Here is a 26,741-nt window from a genome sequence, read left to right as displayed (position 1 = left end):
TACATATCTCGAATGAAATCATAAGCAAAAGACAAACTGTTTGAGGTCGGTCCTCAGTTTGATGGCAGGCGATCCAACATTTCTCTCTCCAAGATTTGTGACTCTTTGGAACTCTCCAAAGAGAGTTGTGGCTATTTAATTGTTGAATACATTGTTTAATATTTAATTGTTGAATACATTTAAGGTGGGACAGACAGATTTTTGATCTCTCTGGGAACCAAGGGAAATAGGAAGCAGGTGGAAAAGTGGAGTTGAAGCCCACAATCAGCCATGATCACATTGAATGGCAGAGCAAGCTCAATGGGCTGAATGGTCTACTGCTGCCTCTCTGTCATGTGTTATTACAGTGGTTTTATCTAAATACTATTACATTTGTTAACTTTTTTAATATGGTTAAACATCTTTGAACATTTCATAAACTTTGAAAATTATAAACTTTGAAATTTATCTTAAAACATATTTTAAAATTTCAGAATGGTGAGATACATTAACAAATTCTGAATGTTCGGTGACTGCCCCAAGAAAAGCGTGGTTACAAACAGTTTTGGTCATATATGGTAGTGTTTGTAATTCAAAAGATTAAACTATTACTGAAAATGTCTCTTCCAGAAATTGACACACCCCTAGCCAAGCCTGTAACATTTCCATCTTGATGTGGGTGCCAACATGTCCAAGCATATCTTCTACTCTGAAAAACAGCCAATTACCACCCAATCAGTCTACTCTCGATCGTCAGTAAAGTGACGGAAGGTGTCATCAATAGTGCGATCAAGCTAGAACCACTCCTCTCCTGACCCTCTTGCAACCTTGGTTCATATATGGACAAAAGAGCTGAATAGCATAAGTACACTGAAACTGTGCTATACAGAAGAGGTTTCTTCCCTGTACCCAACTCTTCACAAATGTAGAATAAGGATATGAAAAAACTTGGGTTTATAATCCTGATTACAGCTCACTAACATAAAATATTTTCAGAGAAGAAAGTAGTGGAAAACACAAATATTTTGTTTCGTTTTAATACATTTTATTAACTTCAGTACTGTATTTCAGAAAATATCTTTAAAAATATTTAATTTTAACCCAGTTTGCAACAAATTTGCAGCAGGGAATCTCAGGATTTTAGTTGTTGACAACGTTTTTGTAAATTCCAGTCAAAATGTATAATTAATTTGACGGACACAAAGAGTAATCTAACATGACCATTCTTATCGCTGGTTTCTCATGGATAATGCAAACCACATGGGCTGTCCCCCTGCTGTTATTGGCCAAACTAATATTTACAAAAAAAAGCAAAATGAATCTGTCCAAAATGCCACATTACAGGTTTAGCCACTCTCTAATTTGCATCTTTCAAATCATGCTATATTCTGTTGGCAAACACTATTAAGTCCACTAGTTGACTCTTACATTTTGTGCTAATTGTTTTTCTGTTTAATCTATCTGTACAAGACTTTTGACGAGCCTTTGACTGAAGCAGAACTTTTGATCTCAGCTTCTTTTAGCCTGGCTGGATAAAGGTAAGATTCATCCTGCTCATCGCTCGAGCACTCTTGGATAGTGAATATAAATAATGTTGGATCTTTATCTCCTGTTTCTTTGGTGTCTAAGTTAATTTTGGTGATCCTTTTCGATTTAAATAGAGGAAAGAATATGGAGAAGTTCGGCTCCTGTGTACCTCAATTTTATCTACTCATTAGATTTAAGCTGAGATGCTGGTTTAACTGGTTAACTAATTTGTCATGTTTTACTGCTGAGCTATTGTGTAAAAACAATGACTGCAGATGCTGGAAACCAGATTCTGGATTAGAGTGGTGCTGGAAAAACACAGCAGTTCAGGCAGCATCCGCAGGAGAATCGACGTTTCGGGCAAAAGCCCTTCATCAGGAGTACAGGCAGAGTGCCTGAAGGGTGGAGAGATATTATGCATAACATTTCCAGACAATGTTGCCTTTATCTCAAGAATGGAATAAGTTTTAAGAATAGAACAAGAATTTTTGATACAAGAAATCTAACTCCCCTTGCCTACGTTTCACCATATTTCCTAATTCAGACATGTTGGTTAGCACTGCTGTCTCACAGATCTGGTTCAATTCCAGCCTCGGGCGACAGTGTGGAGTTTGCACATTCTCCCCATGCCTGCGTGAGTTTCCACCAGGCGGTGCGGTTTCCTCCCACGGTCTAAATGTGTGCGGGTAGGTGAATTGGACATGTTAAATTGCCCATAGTGTTCAGGGACGTGTAGGTTAGGGGCGTTAGTCAGGAGAAATGTAGAGTGTGAGGGTAGGGGAATGGATCTGGCTGGCATACTTTTCGGAGGGTCGGTGTGTAAAAATGTGCTGTTGGAAAAGCGCAGCAGGTCAGGCAGCATCAAAGGAGCAGGAGAATCGACGTTTCGGGCATAAGCCCTTCTTCAGGAAGCCCTTCTTCAGGCTTATGCCCGAAACGTCGATTCTCCTGTTCCTTTGATGCTGCCTGACCTGCTGCGCTTTTCCAGCAACACATTTTTAAGCTCTGATCTCCGGCATCTTCAGTCCTCACTTTCTCCTAGGAAGGTCGGTGTGGACTTGTTGGGCTGAATGGCCTGCTTCCACACTGTAGGGATTCTATAATATATTTGGAATAGTTTGCTCATATAAATACAGGATACTTATGTTAACATATGGGGAAGTAACTCAAAATACAACTTTAAGAAACAATGCTGTTAATACATTCCAGATTTGGGAATTTGATGAGTGAAGGATTTCAGTGGATGATGGAAGAGGTGCTATTCTGGTTACTAAAAAAGACCAGTTCAAACCAGTATTTTTTCATCATGGCCAATTCAAATCTTTGGAATTTGTGATGGCATATGTTACGACAAACCATGAACCCATCTGTTAATTAAACCAAACAACCAGAAAAGCTCACCTCGACACGTAATCTGTTAAAGTATGAGTGACAGAGAACTCCTAAATTCCACCATTTAAAGAAAGTAATATCACAAACCTTGCATAGTAATATCACTTTATTACTTAACTCTAAATGTGAACATTAAACAACAACTATTCACAACTCTAAACCCCCTTTCTCTTAACTGCTTGTTATTTGCCTCCAACTCTGTAACAATATACTGTTCCAATAAAAACCCACATTAAAATTACATCAACCTAATTTCAAAACCTGTCAGCAGCTGTCATCTCTGGTGTCTTTCTCCTTTCAGCTGAAGGTCTCTCTGAGTCATCTTATGTCTTTTATTGTAAAGATGCTTCATATGAAAAGGGTACCTTTGATAGAGTGTTTTGGATGACGGTCATTCTCTATCTAACTTTCAAAGTTCCTGCTCTTTTTTATACCCCAAACATTGGATCATCTCATTGGTTCGAGATTGGCTCAAACAGTAAATTCAAACTCGATTAGGTTTTAGAATGCTGGGGCATAATTTAAAATGATTGGTTAAATTCAAATTGTTGTCAAAAAAGTAACCAACTCAGGTATCTATTTCACAGCCAAATGTTACATGTTTTCAATTTTCTAGTACACTCTGAGGCTGCTAACTAGTCATATGACTAGTAAGCTTGTAAGCTGTCAGTGCAAAACAGCATTCACTCTCTTAAAGCTATAATACACACCTTCAACTTCATAACACATAAGCATGGGACTTCTGTAAATGCGCAGGACACTGTTAATAAGAATACTCTTTGGCAATCAGTTGTCTCAGAGACAATATTTTATGTCTTCGTGGTCAATTCTAGAGTTCAGCAGAATTGCAGAGTCCCCTCTCAGGTACAAACCTGGGCAAAACTAATGGTGATCCTGGGCTTCCCAAATATCCGGTTCCCCTCTTGACTTCCTTCATTGGATCCAAAGGAATGTAGAACACTAAATTTGGGGAATTTGGTGAGTAGAGGAATTTTCATGGTTGATCTGATTTTTTCTATTGAGCTTATTAAATTAATTTTAGACTTTATGTACAGTTGCATTCACAATGTTAGTCTGTAAACAATTTGCCAACTACTGGCAGCTGGCCTCTGTTATAACTAGGCAGCAAGTTTGAACTGGGAGGAGGCAATGGCCCAGAGGCATTGACACCGGACATATAAACCTTGAGAGAGAACCAGGTTATGTTCTAGAGAAAAACTGAAAGAACTGTGGATGCTGTAAATCAGAAACAAAACTAGAAATTACTGGAAAAGCTCAGCAGGTCTGGCAGCATCTGAAAAGAGAAATTATAGTTAGTGTTTCAGGTCCAGTGACCCATCTCCCTACAGTATGGAAACAGGCCCTTCGGCCCAACAAGTCCACACCGACCCTCCAAAGAGTAACCTACCCAGACCCATTTTCCCTTTGACTAATGCACCTAATCCTGTGGGCAATTTAACATGGCCAATTCACTGACCTGCACATCTTTGGAATTTGGGAGGAAACCGGAGCACCCGGATGAAACCCACGCAGACACTGGGAGAATGCGTAAATGATAGGTGGGGATACAGCTCATAGAGAGAGAAGAGCAGCTTGACAGACAAAAGGGTGGATAACAACCAGGCTACGAGAGTGAATAGCTATTAACGGGAACTGTTAGTGGCTAAAATTGCATTATGTGTAACAACAGACAATGTGATATCAAAGCCCGGTGTGTGAGTGTTGGGGGAAGGACATGGGAGAACTCAAGTCTTAAAATTATTGAACTCGATATTTTATCCAGAAGGATGCATGGTTTCCAAGGAGACAGAGGATGGTAGGAGACAGAGGGTGGTGGTGGAGGGTTGTTTTTCGGACTGGAGGCCTGTGACCAGTGGTGTTCCACAAGGATTGGTACTGAGTCCACTTTTGTTTGTCATTTATATAAACAATTTGGATGAGAATATAGGAGGCATGGTTAGTAAGTTTACGGATGACACCAAAATTGGTGGTGTAGTGGACAGTGAAGAAGGTTATCTAAGAGTACAAAGAGATCTTCATCAATTGGATCAATGCGCTAAATAATGGCAGATGGAGTTTAATTTGGAAAAAAGCAAGGTATTGTATTTTGGTAAAGCAAACAAGGGCAGGACTTTTACAGTTAATGGTTGGGCCCTGGGTAGTGTTGTAGAAGGGAGGACCTACGGTTCAGGTACATAATTCCTTGAAATTTGCATAACAGGTCGTAGGGTGGTTAAAAAGGTGTTTAGCACGCTTGCCTTCGTTGCTCGGATCTTTGAATATATGAGTTGGGATGTCATGTTGAATAGGATGTTGGCAAGATGTCTTCTGGAGCATGCAGTTCTGGTCACCCTGCTATAGAAAGGAGATGATTAAATTGGAGACAGTTCAGAAAAGATTTACCAGGATGTTGCTGGGAATAGAGGGTTTGATTTATAAAAACAGGCTGGGATTTTTTCACTGGAATATAAGAGGTTGAGGGATGACCTTATAAAAGTCTTGAAAATCATGAGGGGCATAGATAAGGTGAATGTGGGTTAAAAAAAAGTGTGGTGTTGGAAAAACACAGCCGGTCAGGCAGCATCCAAGGTGCAGGAGGACTGATGTTTTTAGCATATGTTCTTCATCAATTGGGAGGATGCAGGGGGTGCCAAGGGGGCTGAGAGATAACTGGGAAGGGGAGTGGGGCTAGGGGGAATGTAGCTGGGAATGCGGTAAGTAGATGAAGATGGAGGGTGATGTTGATAGGTCGGAGTGGAGAGTGGAGTGGATAATTGGGAAGGAGGATGGACAGGTAGGACAGTCCAAGAGTGTGGTGCTGAGTTGGAGGGTTTGATCTGGGATGAGGTGAAGGGGAAGGGAGATGAGGAAGCTGGTGAAATTGATCCCATATGGTTGGAGGGTCCAAAGGTGGAAGATGAGGCATTCTTCCTCTAGGCGTCGGGTGGCTAGGCAGTGGAGGAGGCCCAGGACTTGCATGTCCTTGGCGGAGTGGGAGGGTGAGTTAAATGTTTGGCCATAGGGCGGTGGGGTTGTTTAGTGCATGTGTCCCAGAGATATTCTCTGAAACGTTCTGGAAGTTGGCATCCTGTCTCTCCAATGTAGAGGAGAAGACATCAAGAACAAGGGACACAGTAGATGATGTATGTGGAGGTACAGGAAAGTCTCTGTCAGATGTGGAAGGATCCTTTGGGGCCTTGGATGAAGGTGAGGGTGAAGGTGTGAACACAGGTTTTACACCTCTTACGGCAGCAAGGGAAGGTCAGTGAGTATAGGGTGGGTTAGTGGGGGGGGGGCAGGGGGTGTGCGGGCGTGGACCTAACAAGAGAGTCGCGGAGGGAATGGTCTCTGCGGAATACTGAAAGGGGTGGGGAGTGACATATATCTCTGGTGGTGGGGTCTGGACATAGGTGGCATAAATGGCGGAGGATGATGCACTGTATCCGGACGTTGGTGGGTTGGAAGGTGAGGACCAGGAGGGTTCTGTCCTTGTTGTGATTGGAGGGGTGGGGTTCAAGGGTGGAGGTGCGGGAAATGGAGGAGATCCTGCAATCTTTTCACATCCGACAGACATTTGGGATGTGGGTGGACCCTCCACATAGGCCACTGAGTGTCTCGAATCACTTCTGCCATTCAATAAGATCATGGCTGATCCTATTTCTTCTCAACCAGTCTGCAGTTTTTGACACAGTTGAGTGTATCATTCTCCTCCAAAGCCTCTCCACCATTGGCAAACTGTGGGGGGGAGGGAGGCGGTGGGGATTGCTCTCATCTCGATTCATTCTCATCTACTACATATAGAAAGAAAGTTCATTATGGCTTCTCTTCTGCTAAACCCTGACTTCTGAAGTCCTCATGGTTCCCCCTTCCAACTCTCCCAGCCACATTAATATCAGCATTTGGTCTGATTTCGGGTAACAGAAAAGTGATTGTAAAAATTTTCTACAGGATTTGAAAATGTTCCTGTCACATCCAGCACTCTTGAACAAATCTTGTGAATCCTTAATTCATCTGTTTTGTTCACTGGTATCGACCTGACTTGCAAATGTGCCTGACCCACAACCCTGATCCAAGAGACTGAAGGATCTATGTAACGTCTAACCAACATGGTGCTGAAACCAGGGCTCAGTCTGTGTGCCAAGGTCACTATTCATTACAACCTTTATTAAACTTTTAAAACCACTAAACATTCATTGCACAATCAAGTTTTGGAATGTATCTCCAGCAGTATTCAGCTTGCAAGTATTCCAATGCATGCCACATTCTAATTAAATTCTTATGAACTACTAATAACATACCAGTCTCAACACTATTTTATGCAAATTAGAAAAATGCAATTGAGAACTGATGAGGGTGAGCAGAAGCATAAGACGTCAGAGTGGCAAACAAAGGGACCTTTTGAAAAGATAAAATCAAGTAAGCAATATCTTTGAATAGTGGATGCCTTAGGACTCACAGCACTTCCCTGTCTTTGGAACTCACATCATTCACATCTTTCTACCTTCAGTCTTCTTGCTGCTGTTCTTCCTGCAGGTTGTTCTGAAAATGGCCAGCACTTCCTTTTTAACCAACAGGAGGACCATTGGCACCCTCATGTTACTGGGGGCTGGCTCTCTGGCCAATGGGTTCTTACTCACAAGGGATTATATGAAAGCAAGGGCAAAACAGAGGAAATTGTATCCTCCCAGGTAAGAAAAATATTTACATCTATATAGTTAAAAATCATACAACACCAGGTTATAGTCCAACAGGTTTAATTGGAAGCACACTAGCTTTCGGAGCGACGCTCCTTCATCAGGTGATCATGACTACATCTATATAGTTTTTTTTCGATAACTGAATGATTCAAAGCACTCTACACTAAATGAGGTATTTGGAAATATAGTCACTGTTGTGGTGTAGCGAACACAGCAGCATTAATCACACTCCAGTCAGCAAGGTGCTAAAGAGAAGGCAATTAGTTTTTGTTATGTTGATTCAGAGATAGGTATTTGCTCGGATACTCTGAAAAACTCACCTGTTCTTTGTCAAAATAGTGCCACAAAACGTTTATATCTAAGCTGACAGATATAGCCTTGGTTTAACATTGCATGAAGGTGATGCCTCTCCCACAGTGCAGTACCCCTCACTACTGCTCTGACAGTATCATCCTAGTTTTAAAAAATCACACAACACCAGGTTATAGTCCAGTAAGTTTATTTGGAAGCACTAGCTTTCAAAGCGCTGCTCCTTCATCAGGTGATTGTGGAGAATAAGATTGTAAGACACAGAATTTATAGCAAAAGTCTACAGTGTGATTTAACTGAAATTATATATTGAAAAAGACCCGGATTGTTTGTTAAGTCTCTCATCTTTTAGAATGACCATGTTGGTTTCAGTTCTTTCATATGTAAATCGCAAAACTTTTTTTACAAGTTATATTCTCAAGTGCACTTTAACAATTGGTGTCATGTCAGCCCAGATAAGGTATTGAAGGTGTTAACTCCTTGTGAGGCTGTCTGTGCCACAATGGTCAGACTGATTGTAATCTAAAAATCAGATTTACAGAATCTTACATGGATTCATGCAGTTTTTGAGCAAAGTAAAATGTAATTCTGCAAGTACAAATTCACCCCACAAACTTATATGTGTATGTGTCATGTGGGTGTGGAGGAGTGGGGGGTGGGGGTGGAGGTGGTTATGAGTGTCTGTGAGAGGGTGTATGTATGTGTGTGAGTATGAATGTAAAGGGGTTTAAGTCTGTGAAAGGATGTGTGTGTGAGTGTATGAGAGAGGGTGTGTGTGTATGTGTGTGTGTATATAGTGCAATGGAGGTCACCTATGGTGACCGTCTCCAAATCATCCTAGATTATGTGCTCAAATCCTAGAATCCATAATCCTGGGATTCAGGTGTAAGGACCAAGTTTAGGCCTATAGAACAAAAATGTGGGATTTTGGTCAGTGAAACTTTCTACAGCTACTGGCCAGTTCTCCAGGGAACAAAAAACTTTGAATTTCAGAATTACAGATTGAGCACACTGCCAGTTAACATGGAAATAAATATTTGAGATCATTAATAATAACATTTATTGCATTGCATGTTGTATTTTGACAATAGTAAAAAAATTACCCCCATTTTTAAAACCTACTTCTTTAACAAAGATATTTCCCACCCATCCTAACATCACCTTTGACTCATTGTCAAATCTTGCACTGATTACATTCCCATTAAGTCTCCTTTTGTATCACATTAAAGGTGCTATACATTAAAGGTGCTATAGAAATACAAATATTGTTGTGGGTGTATATTTATTCTACATTATGCTCTCAGTGCAGAATATCCTGATCTCCAAAAGCACAACAGCTACATGGCAACTTACCTGACCCCTGATTTATATGCCAAACTTCATGATAAATCTACATCCAGTGGCTGGACACTGGATCAGTGCATTCAGACTGGAGTGGACAATCCTGGAGAGTCCATAGGAATAATAGCAGGAGATGAAGAATCATATGCAGTAAGTATAACTGTACTGTGAATATGGCCACTGAAAATACACAGAAAATACTCACATAGTGCACAACAAAATCTGTCTATTCCAGGGGAGCATATTTGGATAAACTCAGCCTTGTGTTAGCCAGCCATGATTGCTTCACTTACCTTGTTGTTGTTTGCACTCTTCCTGAAAGCAAAGCTACCCTGAACTATGACCTCCACCTGGGTTTCTGAGGAAACATATGGATATCCAAAGTTGACAAATGGATCATCAAACCTATCCCACTCTTCACTGACCAGAACACAAGGCATTTCTTTTCTTCTGTGAGTCACTGGGTGGGCAACTGATCCACAGGAAATTAGTTCATAACCAATGTGCATCAAAATCCTTTAGAAAATATAATTCAGTAGCACCAGAGAGGTGAAGGAGCACAAGCTGCATTAGGCTCTAGATGTAAAAGGGAATAAATTATTGCTGTAAATATCATAATACTGTAAGAGTAATGTATAAGAATAATGTTATAGAGTAATATAATATTACAATAGATTATCAGCAGGAGGTTAGACTGGATCAGGTGGACTTTGTGGAGAAAAACACTACAGCTGAATGGCTCACCTTTATTCTATAACTTCAGGAGCAGGAAAATGTGGATTGGACACAGCTATTTGAAGGGAAGTCCACATTTGAGATGTGGGAGGCTTTCAAAGATAGGTTAACGGTAGTGCAGGATAGGCATGTCCCATTGAAGGCAAAGGATAGGAAAGGCAAGATTCGTGAACCGTGGATGACAGGAGAAATTGTATGACTAGCCAAGAGAAAAAGGGAAGCGTACATAAGGTCTAGGCAGTTAAGAACAGAACGGGCCCTGGGGAATATCAGAAGAGTAGGACAAGTCTTAAACAAGGAATCAAGCAGGCTAAAAGAGGTCATGAAATAGCTTTAGCGAGCAGAATTAAGGGAAATCCCAAAGCATTTTATTCTTATATAAGAAGCAAGCGGGTAACTAGAGAAAGGATTGGTCCACTAAAAGATAATGAAGGAAGGCTGTGTGCCAAGGGTTGGTGATGATTCGCCATGGCAGATTCGCTGCCGATGATTAGCCACTGCCAGTTCTCCACCAGCGTTTCTCCACTGGGGTCGTTTGACCTCTGGAGACTATTTGCTACTGGAAATATATATATGTAGTGATTGTTTTCCCTCCTGCCTGTTCTTTCATACTTCTCAGTCCCCTTTATTTATACAATTACATACTACGTATTGATAACAAAGAGATAAAATAAATATCATTTATTGGTTTATATATAAAATTGAGTTACAAACTTTAACCAGAAAAAGGAAATATATTTTAAAAATCTTTATAATGGCAGTAAAATCTCACATTAATATTAAACAATGAAATTTCAGTTCATTTGATAGTTATGCACTATTCCTCTAAGATATTCCAAACAATCTCTTTCACCATATTCAAGAACAACGCAACGCAAACACTACCTTAACCAATATAATGACAATTTTATATAGTTTAGATATGCTTGTTCTCTAACATTTTAAACTTTGTAAAATTTTTAAAAATCTATTAACAAAAATAAATGGTTATTAAAACAAGTAAACGCTACCACCAATATTCAAAATATTGCGGTGGCGAATCGTCTTCAGTGGCCAATGGGCGGTGGCTAAGCGTCCTCGGTGAACAATGGGCAGTGGCTAATCGTCGGCGGCGAATCTGCTGTGGCGAATGGTGCCATCCCGGTGTGCCAAACCTGAGAGAGTGGGTGAGATTCTGAATGATTACTTTGTATCAGTGTTACTGAGGAGAGGAACATGATGAATCTTGAGACTAGAGATAGAAGTTTGATTAGTCTGGATCACGTTGGCATAAGTAGGGAAGATGTGTTAGGTATGCTAGAGGATATTAAGGTGGACAAATCCCCAGGACCGCATGGGATCTATCCCAGGTTGCTGAGGGAGATGAGAGGGGAAATTGCTGGGGCCCTGACAGACATCTTTGTGGCATCCTTAAATACAGGTGAGGTGCCGGAGGACTGGAAGGTTGCTCATGTTGTCCTCCTGTACAAGAAGGGTAGTAGGGATATTCCAGGTAACTACAGACCATTGAGCCTGACGTCAGTGGTGGGGAATTGCTGGTGAGGGGACTGAGAGATAGGCTCTATTTATATTTAGAAAAGAATGAGCTTATCAGTGATAGGCAACATGGTTTTGTGCGGGGGAGTTCATGCCTTACCAACTTAATACAGTTCTTCGAGGAAGTGACCAAGTTGTTAGATGAAGGAAGGGCTGTTGATGTCATATACATGGACTTTAGTAAGGCGTTTGATAAGGTTCCCCATTGTAGACTAATGGAGAAAGTGAAGTCACATGGTGTGCAGGGTGTTCTAGCGAGGTGGATAAAGAACTGGTTGAGCAGCAGGAGATAGGGAGTAGTAGTTGAAAGGAGTTTCTCAAAATGGAGAAAGGTGACCAGTGGTGTTCCACAGGGGTCAGTGTTGGGGCCACTGTTGTTTGTAATATACATAAATGATCTAGAAGGGGACACTGTTGGTATGATCAGCAAGTTTGCAGATGACACAAAGATTGGTGTAGTAGCAGAAAGCATCAGGGACTGTCAGAGAATACAGGTGAATATAGACTGGAGAGTTGGGCGGAAAAGTGGCAGATGGCTTTCAATCCAGACAAATGTGAGGTGATGCATTTAGGCAAGTCTAATTATAGAGTGAATTATACAATGAATGGAAGAGCCTTGGGAAAAGTTGATGAGCAGAGAGATCTGGGAGTGCAGGTCCATTGTACCCTGAAGGTTGCTGCACAGGTGGATAGAGTGCTCAAGAAGACATATAGTATGCTTGCCTTCATTGGACGGGGTATTGAGTAAAAGAGCTCGCAAGTCATGTTAAAATTGTACAAGATGTTGGTTCAGCTGCATTTAGAATACTGTGTACAGTTCTGGGCGCCACATTACCAAAAGGATGTGGACGCTTTGGAGAGGATGCAGAGTAGGTTTACGAGGATATTGCCTGGTATGGAAGGTGCTAGCTATGAAGAGAGGTTGAGTAGATTAGGTTTATTTTCACTAGAAAAAAGGAGATTGAGGGGGGACCTGATTGAGGTTTACAAAATCATGAAGGGTATAAAGTTAAAAATCACACAACACCAGGTTATAGTCCAACAGGTTTAATTGGAAGCACTAGCTTTCGGAGCGTCACTCCTTCATCAGGTGATTGTGGAGGGCTCGATCGTAACACAGAATTTATAGCAAAAATTTGCAGTGTGATGTAACTGAAATTATACATTGAAGAATTGATTGTCTGTTAAGCCTTTCATCTGTTAGAATACAGTGATAGTTTCACTTCTTTCATGTGTAAATCACAAAACCCTTTTTTTAAAAGTTGCATTCTCGGGTTAGCTGTTAACAATGGTGATAGCTAGACAATATGTTGAAGGTGTTAGCCCCCTGTGTTCTCTGTCTATGACCTGATGTTTAGATTAATTCCAATCTAAAAAGTGAGATAACAGAGTTTTACATAAATTCATGCAGTTTTTGAGCTCAGAGTTCTACATGAATGCATGTGGTTTTTGAGCAAAGTGCAATATAACTCTGAAAGTACCAAAAAAATTCACCACACAAAATATATGTGTGCATGTGGGTCTTTGTCTGTCTGTCTGGGGTGGGGGTTGTGAGTGTGAGAAAGTGTGTGTGTGTGTGTGTGTGTGTAGTGAGTGCAGAGTGTCTTAAGTCTGTGAGGGGGTGCATGTGTGGGATCTGTGTGTCTATAAGGGTGTGTGTGGGTGTCTGTGTGCGCGTCTGTGTGTACCTGTGTCCGTGTGTATGTGAGAGTGTGTGTGTGTAGTGCAATGGTGATCACCTGTAATGTGACATGAACCCAAGGTCCCGGTTGAGGCCCTCCCTATGGGTACCGAACTTAGCTATCAGCCTCTGCTCGGCCACTTTCCTCTGCTGCCTGTCCTGAAGTCCACCTTGGACTTCGTGGTCCAGGACATTCAGCGTCGGACCTTCGGGTGACCATCCTCCAAGGTGGACTTCGGGAAGGAGGATGGACAGGTAGGACAGTCCAAGAGTGTGGTGCTGAGTTGGAGAGTTGGATCTGGGATGAGGTGGAGGGGAAGGGAGATGAGGAAGCTGGTGAAATTGATCCCGTATAGTTGGAGGGTCCAAAGGTGGAAGATGAGGCATTCTTCCTCTAGGCATCGGGTGGCTAGGCAGTGGAGGAGGCCCAGGACTTGCATGTCCTTGGCGAAGTGGGAGGGTGAGTTAAGTGTTTGGCCATAGGGCGGTGGGGTTGTTTAGTGCATGTGTCCCAGAGATATTCTCTGAAACGTTCTGGAAGTTGGCATCCTGTCTCTCCAATGTAGAGGAGAAGACATCAAGAACAAGGGACACAGTAGATGATGTATGTGGAGGTACAGGAACGTCTGTCAGATGTGGAAGGATCCTTTGGGGCCTTGGATGAAGGTGAGGGTGAAGGTGTGGACACAGGTTTTACACCTCTTTCTCCACTGAACATGCTGAGCTCTTTGGTGCTGCTAACACTTGCTAACAATGTCACCTCCAACCATGCAGGTTTTTGCTGATATATTCGACCCTGTGATTAGAGAAAAGCACAATGGATACGATCCGAAGATCATGAAACATGTCAAAGATTTGGATGCAAGTAAAGTGAGTAGAAGCCAAACTGCTATATTGGTATTCAGTTTCTGAAAACAGAGCATTGTCTGCAAAGCTAACATTACTGGAAAACAGAACATAGATGACAGAACAGTACAACACAGAAACAGGTTCTTCAGCCCACCACAATCCCATCTGCCTGTACATGATCCATATCCCTCTTTAGCCTGCCTGTTCATGTGTCTATCTAAATGCCTCTTAAACATTGCTATTGTATCTGCTTCTATCACCTCCCATGACAGTGCTTGTCAGGCACCTCTTTGTAAAAATCTTAACTCACACATCTCATTTAAATTTTCCACCCTCACCTTAAATCTCTGCCCCTTAATATTTGACATTTCTACCCTGGGAAAAAGACTCCAACTATTCATGCCTCTCATAGTTTATATATTTCTAATAAGTTGGCCCTCAGCCTCTGATGCTGTAGCATAAATAATCCAAGTATGTCCAATCTTTCCTGATAGCTAATACATTCCAATCCAGACAACGCCTGGTAAACCCCCTTGCACCTTCTCTGAAGCCTCCACACCCTTCCCATACTGCAGCAACCAGAACTGCACACAACACTCCAAATGTAGCTTAACTAAAGTTTTATACAGCTGCAAAATGACCTGCCAACTTTTATACTCAAAGTACCAAGTGATGAAGGCAAATATGCCATATGTCATCTTATCCATTTGTGTTGCCACTTGCAGGAAGCTATGGACTTGCACCCCAAAATAACATGGAAGCAGCCAAGATAGTGGAAGCTTGAAACAGCTTGGCTGCTTAGCCATTGTTCTCAATGTGCTTTGGTAGGAAGAATAGAGGAGCAGAATATTATTTAAATGGAGAAACACTGCAGAAAGTTGCATAACCAAGGGATTTGGGAATCCTCATGCATAACTCAGAAAAGGCTATCATCCAAGATCAGAAGGTAATAGGGAAGGCAATAGAATTTTGGCCTTATTTCAAAGGAAGTGGTACATAAAATAACGAAATCTTGCTAAAGCTATATAAGGCACTAGTTACACCACAGGATATTGTCAACAGATTTGGTTCCCTCTGTAAAGAAAGATTCACTGGCATTGGAAACAGTCTAGAAAAATTTCACTAGGTTGATTCTCGGTATTCCTTCTTACAAGAGGTTGAGTAGGTTAGACCTGTAATCATTAGAGCTTAAGAGAATGAGAAGTGGCCTTATTGAAACATATAAAATTCTTAAGGGGCTTGATAGAATAGATGCAGTGAAGTTGTTCCCCTTGTGGAACAGTCTAGGACCAGAGAGCATAATTTCACAGTAAGTGATCACCCATTTAAGAGATAAGAAGAATTTCTTCTCGAAGAGAGTAGGTATTCTTTACCATAGAGCGCTGTTGGGGCTCTATGGTGGTTACTAATAAACAAGGCTGAGATAGACAGATTTTTAACCATAAGAAAATAAAGGGTTATAAGGAAAATGCAGGACGGTGGAGTTGAGGATTATCAGATCAACCATGATCTTATTGAGAAGTCTGTACGTGATTTGTACGAAGGAATCAATTGGACCAACAGTGGAAATAAAAATTTACAGATAAAACATGAAATGCTGACTGTATTTTTTTTTGTTAGGTATTGAGCAAAGTCAAGGGGAAACAGGTGGGTAATGGCAATTCACTGTATTTTAATCCAGGCTATTGCTTCAGTTATAGGATCAATGGCAGCTGCAGAATCCAGAATAGAAAGTTAGTTTTAGCGATAGCAATCCGACATGTGATCCCAGACCCACTACAACGTGAGTGAATCTTACCTGCCCTCTGGAAGGCAAACCATTCATTTCAAGGGAAATTACTTGTGAGCGATGAATCTCTAAAAATAATTTTAAAATCTACCCCCCAGAGGCAGACTTTGTAAAGATTCCAGGCTCAACTATATAGAAAGCCTGTTAATAAACTGGAAATGGTGCAAAAAAGATTTATAAGGGTGTTTCTGAGACTGGAGGGTTTGCGTTATAAGGAGAGGCTGAATGGGCTGGGGCTTTTTTTCCTGGAACATAGGAGGCTGAGGGGTGACCTTGTAAAGGTTTATTAAAAAATCATGAGGAGCATGGATAAAGGTGTTTTCCCCAGGGTGGGGGAATCCAAAACTGGAGGGCATAGGGTTTAAGATGAGAGGGGAAAGATTTAGAAGGGACACGAGGGACGTTTTCACACAGAGGGTGGTGTGTCTATGGAATGAGCTGCCGGAGGACATGGTACAGGTGAGTACAATTACAACATTTAAAAGACACTTGGATAGGTATGTTGATAGGAAAGGTATAAAATAATCTGAGCCAAATGCAAGCAGACGGGACTAGTTCAGTTTTGAAAACCTGGTTGACATGGACAAGTTGAGCAGCAGGGGTCTGTTTCCGTGCCAATAACTCTATGACTCTAATATTGAGGGAATAAAAGGAAAACACAGCAGATGTTGGAGATCTGAAATTAAATCAGAAAGTGTTGATGAAATTCAACAGGTCTGGCAGTGTCTAAGAAGAGAAAAACACAGTTAACATTTTTGAGTCTGATACAACTTGTCTTGAGCCAACATTAACAACGTTTCTCTCTTCAGTGTTGCTACGAAACTTGTATTTTCCAGCACTTCTTGTTTTTATTTCAACACTGAGGAATAGTGTCACAAAAAAACTGGCTCAGTCAAGCACAAACTATGAAGTTTCCTATCTTTGTTTCCTTTACAGATTAGGAATGGACAGTTTGATGAAAACTATGTTCTTTCCTCACGTGTCAGGACTGGTCGAAGTATTCGAGGACTCAGCATGCCTCCTGCCTGCACTCGGGCTGAGAGGAGAGAGGTGGAGAGGGTGACTGTTGAGGCATTAGCTGGATTAAAGGGAGATCTAGCTGGAAAATACTACAGTCTGAGCAGTATGACAGATAAAGAGCAGCAACAGCTCATTGATGTAAGACAATGAACCACAATTCATCTTGGTTAGAAGGAACTGGCTGGTGCAGTGACCAGTGGCTTCCACACTAGCATTTCCAATGTGTCCTGAATGTTTCTTATATCTGCAAGGATTCAATATTGTAAGATTTTGTTAATTAATCACCAAGCTCCTGGGACCCTGCAGTATCGCACTGTCCCTCATTCTATGCGAATTGACAAAAAACATTCAGAACACTGTTGGTCAGTACAGATAGAGCTCTACTCTGTCTAGCTTTGGTCTAACTAACCTTGAAGTATTTGATGGAAACAGTTGTTATGACCCACTTAAGAAAGTCTGTTGATTCTCAAGCCCCACTATTTTCAGGGTCACCACAACAATTAATGATTTAATCAAAGTAGGAAAAGTCCCAAAATATCTGCCTGGAGGAATCAGGATCTGGCACTTAATGCGAACTACAGTTTATTTCAAAAAGATATGTTTTAGCCAAATTATGAGCTATCAATTCTAACCCCCTTTTTGAACCCCTACACCCACCATACACAGAGTGGGACAAACAAAGAAAAAAAATTGGAATCACAGTTTAATTTTCCTGGTCGACAGACGTCAAGAATGCAGTCCTTTTCTCTTCCCAAGTGTTTCTCTTCTGCTAATTCCTTCCTTCCAGATTCTCAGTTATTTGTCACAGACACAGGGGATTTACACTTCAATTGTTAATTTCACAGTTAGAGGAAACAACTGACAGTAAATGAGAGGAGAGAATAGTTGACAATCTTAAAGTTTGAGTTATTTGGCTACAGAGAGATATGGACATATCCTGCTTCTTCCAGTCTTAAAACCTTTGGTTCCTGTGTCAATTCATCCCTAGTCATTGGCTTTAGAAATAGTTATTTTCTACTTTAGATCACAATCAATTAGTCAGAGAAATAATAAGATGCGGCCTCCACATGTCTCCAATTCCCACACCTGCAGAGGTCATCATGAAGGTCCATCCTCTCCAACGCGTTCCTTGCCTGAGATATATTGACTCTCAGGTTAAACCACCACTAGTTGTCTCTATGTAATGAGAGAGAAAGACTATGGTCCTTTGGGACTATTGCAACTTTACCTTGTACCTTTATATATCGTTACACAAAAAAAAATGCAGTCTTTATACATGTGTACAGGAAACTTTACTCTATATCTTAATCTCATGTTGTATATCTTTCTATAGGATCACCTCTTGTTTAACAAACCAGCATCACCTTTCCACTTGTCTTCAGGGATGGCCAGGGATTGGCCCGATGCTCGGGGCATTTGGTAAGTTTGGATTCAGGAAAAAGGAGAGGATTGTGGCCAGGAAGGAAGGTAAACATGAAGTTTGCAATACTGAATTCCAAAACATCTGGAGATCTGAAAGTAATGCAGGTCAGCAGAGACAAGGTGGTGCAGGAAAATGATCATGCCAAGATGAGTGTTTCTGGGTCTAAATACAAGTGATGTTTTAAAAATAACCAAACCATTCTGTTCCCACGTATCTACAGGTATAATAATGAGAAGACTTTCTCAATCTGGATCAATGAGGAGGACCATATTCGAATTATCTCCATGGAAAAAGGCGGTAACATGAAGAAGGTGTTTGAGAAATTCTGCCGGGGTCTCAAAGAGGTAAACAGTTATAAGAGCAACCGATCCATTAGGATCCTCCCGCCACTGTTGCACAATCTGGAGCAGGCTATTCAGCCCAACATATCTGTCCGGGCTGTTTGAGAAAGTTATGCTGTTAGTCCTAATATTGAAGCCCCTCATCCTAACTCCCTCCTCACACAGCCCTGTAAATTTTCCCCTTTCAAATGTACCTCCAATTTTAACAGAATAAAAATAAGACCTATTTCAGAAGGAAACATTTCTCCACTAGACACCTTACCTTCTCCTCACTTTTACAAGCTGCCTTTTGTTTCAGTCACTTCCTCTTGAAACTTTGATTTATCCTGCTTCTTTGTTACTTTTGATGAAAATTGTTGAATTTTCCATGTTTTCCTGGCTTTTCTGTGCCTCATTGTTGAGCATTCATTAACATATGGAGTGGTTCAGGTGAATAGTATAGATTACATTTCGGGGAAAACGAGTGAACAAACTGAAGAGAAAGGAATGGAGAATGTTATCTTGATGGGGTTAGGTGAAGGTGAAAGGGGGCTGGGGAAGGCTGGTGTAGACAATAAGCTGCAGCACAAAATCAAATGCCCTGTTTTCATATTGTACACTCAATGTAACCCTATGACTCCATTCATCCTTGCCACTGTTAGAAAAACAGAATACAATGCTGAGATTTGAAACAAAAATGTTTTTTCCAGATTGAGAAACTGATCGCTGAGAAAGGCTGGGAGTTTATGTGGAATGAGAGAATTGGCTACATCCTGACATGCCCATCAAACCTGGGCACTGGACTCCGAGCTGGGGTACACATCAAACTACCCATGCTCAGCAAGGTACCAGCTCAATCTCATTTTCCAACTGGGCTTCAATTCTAATGGACATCATTTACTCTCCATTGTACATGACGCTGAAATCAGTTAGTCCTGATACACAAAACATTCGCAAACTACATGCTGAGAATACCAGTGAAAGGAAAGGGAATAAGGTAGGCCTCTCTCCTTTAGACGATGATAGAGAACTCCTTGTGAAATTAAGTGACAAATTAGGGGGCTGAGATTCCACAGGGATTCCTGCTCACAAGAAACAAAACAGAGGCTGCTTTAACATGGAGCAGGACTAAACAGAACCTGACATGAACAGCCCACAGGTTAGCTGGTTTAAGAAATGGTAATGATCACAAAGACATTACAAGAGTTTGACTGGGGTAAGGGCTGGGGCTCATTGAAGAGGACAGTGCAGAAGGAGCTTTACTGTGCATTGTATCTCATGCTGTCCCTGCCCTGGGAGTGTAAAAGGAGCTTTACTCTGTATCTAACCCAGCGCTGTCCCTGTTTAATGAAGACAGTAGAGAGGGAGTTTTACTATGTCCAAGTTGTCTTGGGAGTTATTGAAATAAAAATTTTTCTTACCTGGTAGTGAAGCCTCTTGCTGTAACGAGCAGAAAACCCACACAGGGAAAAAAAACTCTCAAAATTAGAAGAGCCGATGGTATATGTTGACTAGTAGAGTAGAAGGACTGCCATAGATGCAATTACATTACACGTACCACAGTATAAAGGGTGTATGGTAGGAGTGACCAATGCACAGTGCTTGTGGACACCATTTCCTGTCTTCTCTTTGAGGATACACTCCATCATGCCGTGTGGCACTATCACCTTTATAACTGGGGTGGAAGAGGTCTAGTAACTCAAGACTGGGCATCTATGAGACTGTGGGCGATCAGCAAAAACAGGACTGCACTCAAACATAATCTGTAACCTCATAGTCCAGCAGATCCCTCACTGTATCATTACTATCAAGCTACAGGACCAAGTTTGTTCCATTAAAAATGTGAAAGGAGTTGCCGGATGTTCTCATGGAATACAGGGAGAACTAGCCATTTGGATACACAACTGGCTCAAAGATTGAAGACAGAGGGTGGTGGTGGAGGGTTGTTTTTCAGACTGGAGGACTGTGACCAGTGCAGTGCCATAAGGATCGGTGCTGGGTCCTCTACTTTTTGTCAGTTACATAAATGATTTGGATGTGAGCATAAGAGGTACAGTTAGTAAGTTTGCAGATGACACCAAAATTGGAGGTGTAGTGGACAGCGAAGAGGGTTACCTCAGATTACAACAGGATCTGGACCAGATGGGCCAATGGACTGAGAAGTGGCAGATGGAGTTTAATTCAGATAAATGTGAGGTGCTGCATTTTGGGAAAGCAAATCTTAGCAGGACTTATACACTTAATGGTAAGGTCCTAGGGAGTGTTGCTGAACAAAGAGACATGGAGTGCAGATTCATAGCTCCTTGAAAGTGGAATCGCAGGTAGATAGGATTGTGAAGAAGGCATTTGGTATGCTTTCCTTTCTTGGTCAGAGTATTGAGTACAGGAGTTGGGAGGTCATGTTGTGGCTGTACAGGACATTGGTTAGGCCACTGTTGGAATATTGCATGCAATTCTGGTCTCCTTCCTATCGGAAAGATGTTGTGAAACTTGAAAGGGTTCAGAAAAGATTTACAAGGATGTTGCCAGGGTTGGAGGATTTGAGCTATAGGGAGAAGTTGGACAGGCTGGGGCTGTTTTCCCTGGAGCATCGGAGGCTGAGGGGTGACCTTATAGAGGTTTACAAAATTATGAGAGGCATGGATAGGATAAATAGACAAATTCTTTTCCCTGGGGTGGGGGAGTCCAGAACTGGAGGGCACAGGTTTAGGGTGAGAGGGAAAAGATATAAAAGAGACCTAAGGGGCAACTTTTTCACGCAGAGGGTGGTACATGTATGGAATAAGCTGCCAGAGGATGTGGTGGAGTCTGGTACAATTGCAACATTTAAGAGGCATTTGGATGGGTATATGAATAGGAAGGGTTTGGAGGGATATGGGCCGTGTGTTGGCAGGTGGGACTAGATTGGGTTGGAATATCTGGTCGGCATGGACGGGTTGGACCGAAGGGTCTGTTTCCATGCTGTACAACTCTATGACTCTATACTATCGGGCATAACCAAAAATGAGGTGTCAATCTGATGGTGCCACAAAGAGGGCTGTTTCGCCTTTCAAACAGCATAAGCAGCAAGTGATAAACAAAGCTAACAAATTCCTCAATCAACAAGTCAGATCTAAGCTCAGCAATTCTGCCACATCCATTTGCAAATAGTGGACAATTAAACAATTCAATAGAGGAGTAGGTTCCACAAATATTCCCATTCTTAACAATGGGGGACCCCAGCATTTCATTGCAAAGGATAAGGCTGAGGCAGCCACAACAATCTTAACTTAGTCTTTGGCCAATGCAATTCACTCCACTTGATATCAAGGAAAGGCAGAAGACACTGAATACTGCAAAGGGTGCTGACAATATTTCAATATTAGTACTGAAGATTTACTCTCCAAAATGTGGCATACCCTGTAGCTATACTGTTCTAATACAACTGCAATACCGGTATTAATCTAACAATGTTGGACTATAACCTGGTGTTGTGTGATTTTTAATTTGGATGTTAACAGACAGCTTTTTGTTTGATAGAAGCTCCCTGTTATCTTTAATTTCTGATTCAGGATCCTCGCTTCCCGAAGATCCTGGAGAACCTGCGACTGCAGAAACGAGGGACAGGGGGAGAGGACACCGAAGCTGTGGACAGCGTGTTTGATATCTCAAACCTGGACCGTCTGGGGAAATCTGAGGTGAGTTCCCACAGTTTATTATACAGTGGTTATGTAATGGGGAAGGCACAAGGGGGCAGTAGGGGAGAGAAAAGTGTACATGAATAGGTTTCCTTGAAGGGATCTCGAGATAACAAAGGGAGAATTTGTGGGAGGGGTCAGGATTCATTGGGGAAGTGAAGGGGGGAATACAGGGAAATTGGAACAGAAGAAGGGGAGGATATCAGTTCAGGGATAGATTTCCTTTGGGAAGTGAAGGAAGGATCAAGCATGGCAATTGGACGGGAAAAGAGGCATGGAGAGGGGATTATCTTTCCAAAACAAAAATAGGATTCTCCCTCCCCCTTTTGATAATGTAAAAGTCTAATCTTGAATGTCTTGTTCCTTTCTTCAGGTGGAGCTTGTTCAATTAGTGATTGATGGAGTCAACTATTTAATTGAGTGTGAGAAGAGACTCCAGCAAAGTCACGATATCCAAATCCCACCCGCCCTACGCATAAACAGTTACCATTGAGATGTATATCTCATTAAACATAGAGTCATAGTCATACAGATGTACAGCACGGAAACAGACTCTTTGGTCCAACTCGTCCATGCCAATCACATATCCTAACCTAGTCTAGTCCCATTTGCCAGGTCTTGGCCCATACCCTATTCATAAACCCTTCCAGATGCCTTTAAATGTTGCAATTGTATCAGCCTCCACCACTTCCTCTGGTAGCTTATTCCATACACACACCACCCTCTGTGTGAAAATGTTGTCCTTTAGGTCCCTTTTATATCTTTCCCCTCTCTCCCTAAACCTATGCCCTCTAGTTCTGGACTCCCCGACCCCAGGGAAAAGACTTTGACTATTTACCCTATCCATGCCCCTCAATATTTTATAAACCTCTATAAGGTCCCCCCTCAACCTTCAACACTCCAGGGAAAACAGCCCCAGCCTATTCAGTCTCTCCCTATAGCTCAAATGCTCCAACCCTGGCAACATTCTTGTAAATCCGTTCTGAATCCTTTCAAGTTTCACAACATCCTTTCAATAGGAAGGAGACCAGAATTGCACGCAGTATTCCAAAAGTGGCCTAACCAATGTCCTGTACAGCCGCAACATGACCTCCCAACTCCTGTACTCAATACTCTGACCAATAAAGGAAAGCATACCAAACACCTTCTTCACTATCCTATCTACCTGTGACTCCACTTTCAAGGAGCTATGAACCTCCACTCCAAGGTCTCTTTGTTCAACAACACTCTCTAGGACCTTATCATTGAGTGTAAAAGTCTTGCTAGGATTTGCTTTTCCAAAATGCAGCACCTTGCATTTATCTGAATTAAACTCCATCTGCCACTTCTCAGCCCATTGGTCCATCTGATCAAGAACCCATTGTAATCTGAGGTAACCTTCTTTGCAATCCACTACACCTCCAATTTTGATATAATCTGCAAACTTACTAACTATACCTCCTATGTTCACATCCAAACTGTTTATGTAAAAGACAAAAAGTAGTGACCCAGCACCGATCCTTGTGGCATTCCACTGGTCACAGGCCTCCAGTCTGAAAAACAACTCTCCACCTTCTGCCTTAAAGCCAGTTTTGTATCCAAATGGCTAGTTGTCCCTGTGTTCCATGAGATTTAACCTTGCTAACCAGTGTCCTATGGAAAACCTTGTAGAACACCTTACTGAAGTCCATATAGATCACGTCCACAATACTCTCAATGAATTCTAGCATTTTCCCCATTACCAATGTCAGGCTAACCAGTCTACTAATTCCTTGTTTCCTCTCTACCTTTTTTTAAATAGTGGTTTTATATCAGCTAACCACTCCAAAAGGACCATTCCAGAGGATCTTGACAATGACCACCAGTGCATTTATTTTATCCAGGACCCTCTTTAAATACTTTGAGATGTGGATTATCAGAGTTGGAGGAAATTATCAGCCATTAATCCCATCAACTTCCCCAACACACTTTCCCTACTAAGACTGAGCTGAAAATGTGTTGCTGGAAAAGCGCAGCAGGTCAGGTGCATCCAAGGAACAGGAGAATCGACGTTTCGGGCATAAGCCCTTCTTCAAGACTGACTCAGTTTCTCCCTCTCACTGGATCCTGTATTCCCCAATTTTTGGGACATTATTTGTGTTCTCCTTTGTAATGATAAATCCAAAGTATGTATTGAATTGGGCTGCCATCATAACTGGCTTTGTTTCTGATACTAAAGGACCTACATTTGTCATTAAACCTATCCTCTTCACATACCAATAGAAACTTTTACAAGCAGTGTGTATGTTCCCCTGATTCGGAGATGCCGGTGTTGGACTGGGGTGTACAAAGATAAAAATCACACAACACCAGGTTATAGCCCAACAGGTTTAACTGGAAGCACTAACTTTTGGAGCGCCGCTCCTTCATCAGGTGGTTGTATGTTCCCCATAAGCTTACTCCCATACTCTAGTTTCCGTTTCTTAATAAATCCCTTTGTCCTCTTTTACTGAAATCTGAAATGCAACCTATTGTCAAGTCTACTGCTGGTTTTGGCCAATTTGTACCCCTTCATTGCATCTAATACTAAGCCTACTTTCCCTTGCCAGCCATCATTGGGCCCCCCTTTCTGTTTTCTGTTTATGCCAGATAGGAATGAACATTTGTTGCAGTTCATCCACGTGCTCTTTAAATATTTACCATTGCTGATTCACCATCATTCCTTTAAGTGGCATCCCCAAATTTATCATTGCCAGATCGTGCTTCATGCATCATACTTTTCTGCATTCAGATTCAGGACTCTAGTCCCAGAGTCACTCTCCATCCTACTGAAGAATTCTATCATATTATGGTCAGTCTTCCCCAAGAGGCTTCATACAGTTCGATTGCCAATTATTCCAATCTCATTCCACAGTACCCAGTCTGAGTTGGTCTTTTCTCTGATTCGGAGATGCCGGTGTTGGACTGGGGTGGACAAAGTTAAAAATCACACAACACCAGGTTATAGTCCAACAGGTTTAATTGGAAGCACTAGCTATAGGAGCGTCGCTCCTTCATCAGATCTTTTCTCTAGTTGGTTCCTCAATTTATTAATCCAGAAAACCATCCTGTACATACTCCAGGAATTCCTCCTAAAGTATTGTTACTGATTTGACTGATCCAATCTTTTTCAGATTATAGTCACCCATAATTAGAGATATACTTTTATTGCTTGCATCTCTAACTCCCTGTTTATTGCCTTCCCCAACAGTACAATTATTTGAATAATTCCTGGAATGTCATATTCTTTTATGAGGAAAGGTTGTACAGGCTAGACTTGTATCCATTGGAATTTCGAAGAGTAAGAGGGCGACTTTATTTAAAACGATAAGATCCTGAGGGGTCTTGATAGGGTGAATGTGGAAAGTATATTTCCTCATGTGGGAGGATAAAGAAGAAGTCATGGTTTAAAAGTAAAGGGGTTATCCATTTAAGACTGAAAAGAGGAAAAATAACTTTTTTTCAGAGGGTCATGAGTCTCTGGATCTCACTTTCCCAAAGATGTTAGAATCAGAGGCTTTGAATATTTTTAAGACAGAGATGGACTCACTTGATAAGCAAAGGGGTGCATGTTTATTAGGGGTGGGTGGGAATGAGGAGGAATCAAATCAGCCATGAAGAATGGAGTAGGCTCAAAGCAAACCATTCCTGGTTCAAATTTGTACACTTGTAAATATACTCACACAACGAATTGTCAGAGGCTGCAATATACTGCCCGAGAGTGTAGAGGAGACAGATGCTGACAATACATTTTACAGGGAGTCAGAGTGTTGTATGAACAGAATGAACATGAAGGGCTCTTTGGAGGGAAAGGACTGAATAGCACAGAGTGAACTGGTCATTCAGAAAGCCAGCACAGACACAAAGGGCTAAATGTTCATCTGTGCTAAAGGCATCCACCATGTGGGGGAACCATGCACACACACCAAGTTCTTCACACTGTGTTTGACTTTAAAAGGGAAGAAAGTCTCTCAGTCACTCCATCAGAAGGAGATATCAATTTCAGAAGTCCAGGACCCAATAAACCCTGAATGAAATTGTATCACCTACACATCTACCCCATGCCAACTATCTGTCAAAAACCCTGTTGATGTTCAACACTGTCCTATTCACAATTCAAAATATTTCCACTGTGTATCCAGGAAAATAATAATATTAAAACATAAACAAAAATTGCCGGGTATGTTTTTCCATACTATGTAACTCTATGATAGGCAACATCTGAGGAGAGAAAGCAGAGTTAAAATTCTGGAGCCAGTCACTGCAGGAATAAACTCTGCCAACCCTGTAGAGTTTCACCAGCAATTTCTGTTTCTCATTTCCAGCATTTGCAGTTCTTTGTTTGAAATAATAATGCTATATCTGTTTTTAAATCTTAGATACTCACCACAGGATTTTTATTTTATCTCAAAAATAGACTTTATTCCTAAACTAGACAAAAGTGAAGATTGCAGATGCTGGAGATTAGA

At 41.5% G+C, this 26,741-nt stretch overlaps 1 protein-coding gene across 5 annotated transcripts; it reads left to right on the top strand.

Moving 5' to 3' along the window:
- The first annotated feature begins 832 nt into the window (after positions 1 to 832).
- On the top strand, positions 833 to 25,821 carry LOC122542561 (creatine kinase U-type, mitochondrial-like). Of its 5 annotated transcripts, none has more exons than XM_087982104.1 (11): positions 833 to 904; positions 1,450 to 1,517; positions 7,432 to 7,586; positions 9,209 to 9,395; positions 13,972 to 14,067; positions 16,772 to 16,993; positions 18,189 to 18,274; positions 18,499 to 18,622; positions 19,309 to 19,443; positions 22,150 to 22,275; positions 22,649 to 25,821. In XM_087982104.1, the coding sequence occupies exons 3-11, from the start codon at positions 7,444 to 7,446 to the stop codon at positions 22,766 to 22,768; spliced, it is 1,239 nt and encodes a 412-aa protein (XP_087838230.1). In that variant the 5' UTR covers positions 833 to 904; positions 1,450 to 1,517; positions 7,432 to 7,443; the 3' UTR covers positions 22,769 to 25,821. The 5 variants fall into 5 exon arrangements, with proteins under 5 accessions (XP_087838230.1, XP_087838231.1, XP_043536383.1 ...); XM_087982105.1 differs by having other exon boundaries at positions 835 to 904; positions 7,473 to 7,586; XM_043680448.2 differs by lacking the exon at positions 833 to 904 and having other exon boundaries at positions 1,347 to 1,517.
- The last annotated feature ends 920 nt before the right edge of the window (positions 25,822 to 26,741 follow it).

Source organism: Chiloscyllium plagiosum, unplaced genomic scaffold, assembly GCF_037043375.1.
Source record: "Chiloscyllium plagiosum isolate Xiang-an unplaced genomic scaffold, Cpla_swu_hap1 HiC_scaffold_42, whole genome shotgun sequence".
NCBI lineage: Eukaryota > Metazoa > Chordata > Chondrichthyes > Orectolobiformes > Hemiscylliidae > Chiloscyllium > Chiloscyllium plagiosum.
This window is presented reverse-complemented; position numbering and strand designations above follow the sequence as displayed.

What these genes read in the sequence shown, in the direction of transcription:
- LOC122542561 (XM_087982104.1), top strand. Translation starts at nt 7,444, where the DNA reads ATGGCCAGCACTTCCTTTTTAACCAACAGGAGGACCATTGGCACCCTC. An exon ending in TCTGCCGGGGTCTCAAAGAG is followed by an intron (nt 18,623 to 19,308) that starts GTAAACAGTTAT and finishes TGTTTTTTCCAG; the next exon opens with ATTGAGAAACTGATCGCTGA. An exon ending in ACCGTCTGGGGAAATCTGAG is followed by an intron (nt 22,276 to 22,648) that starts GTGAGTTCCCAC and finishes TCCTTTCTTCAG; the next exon opens with GTGGAGCTTGTTCAATTAGT.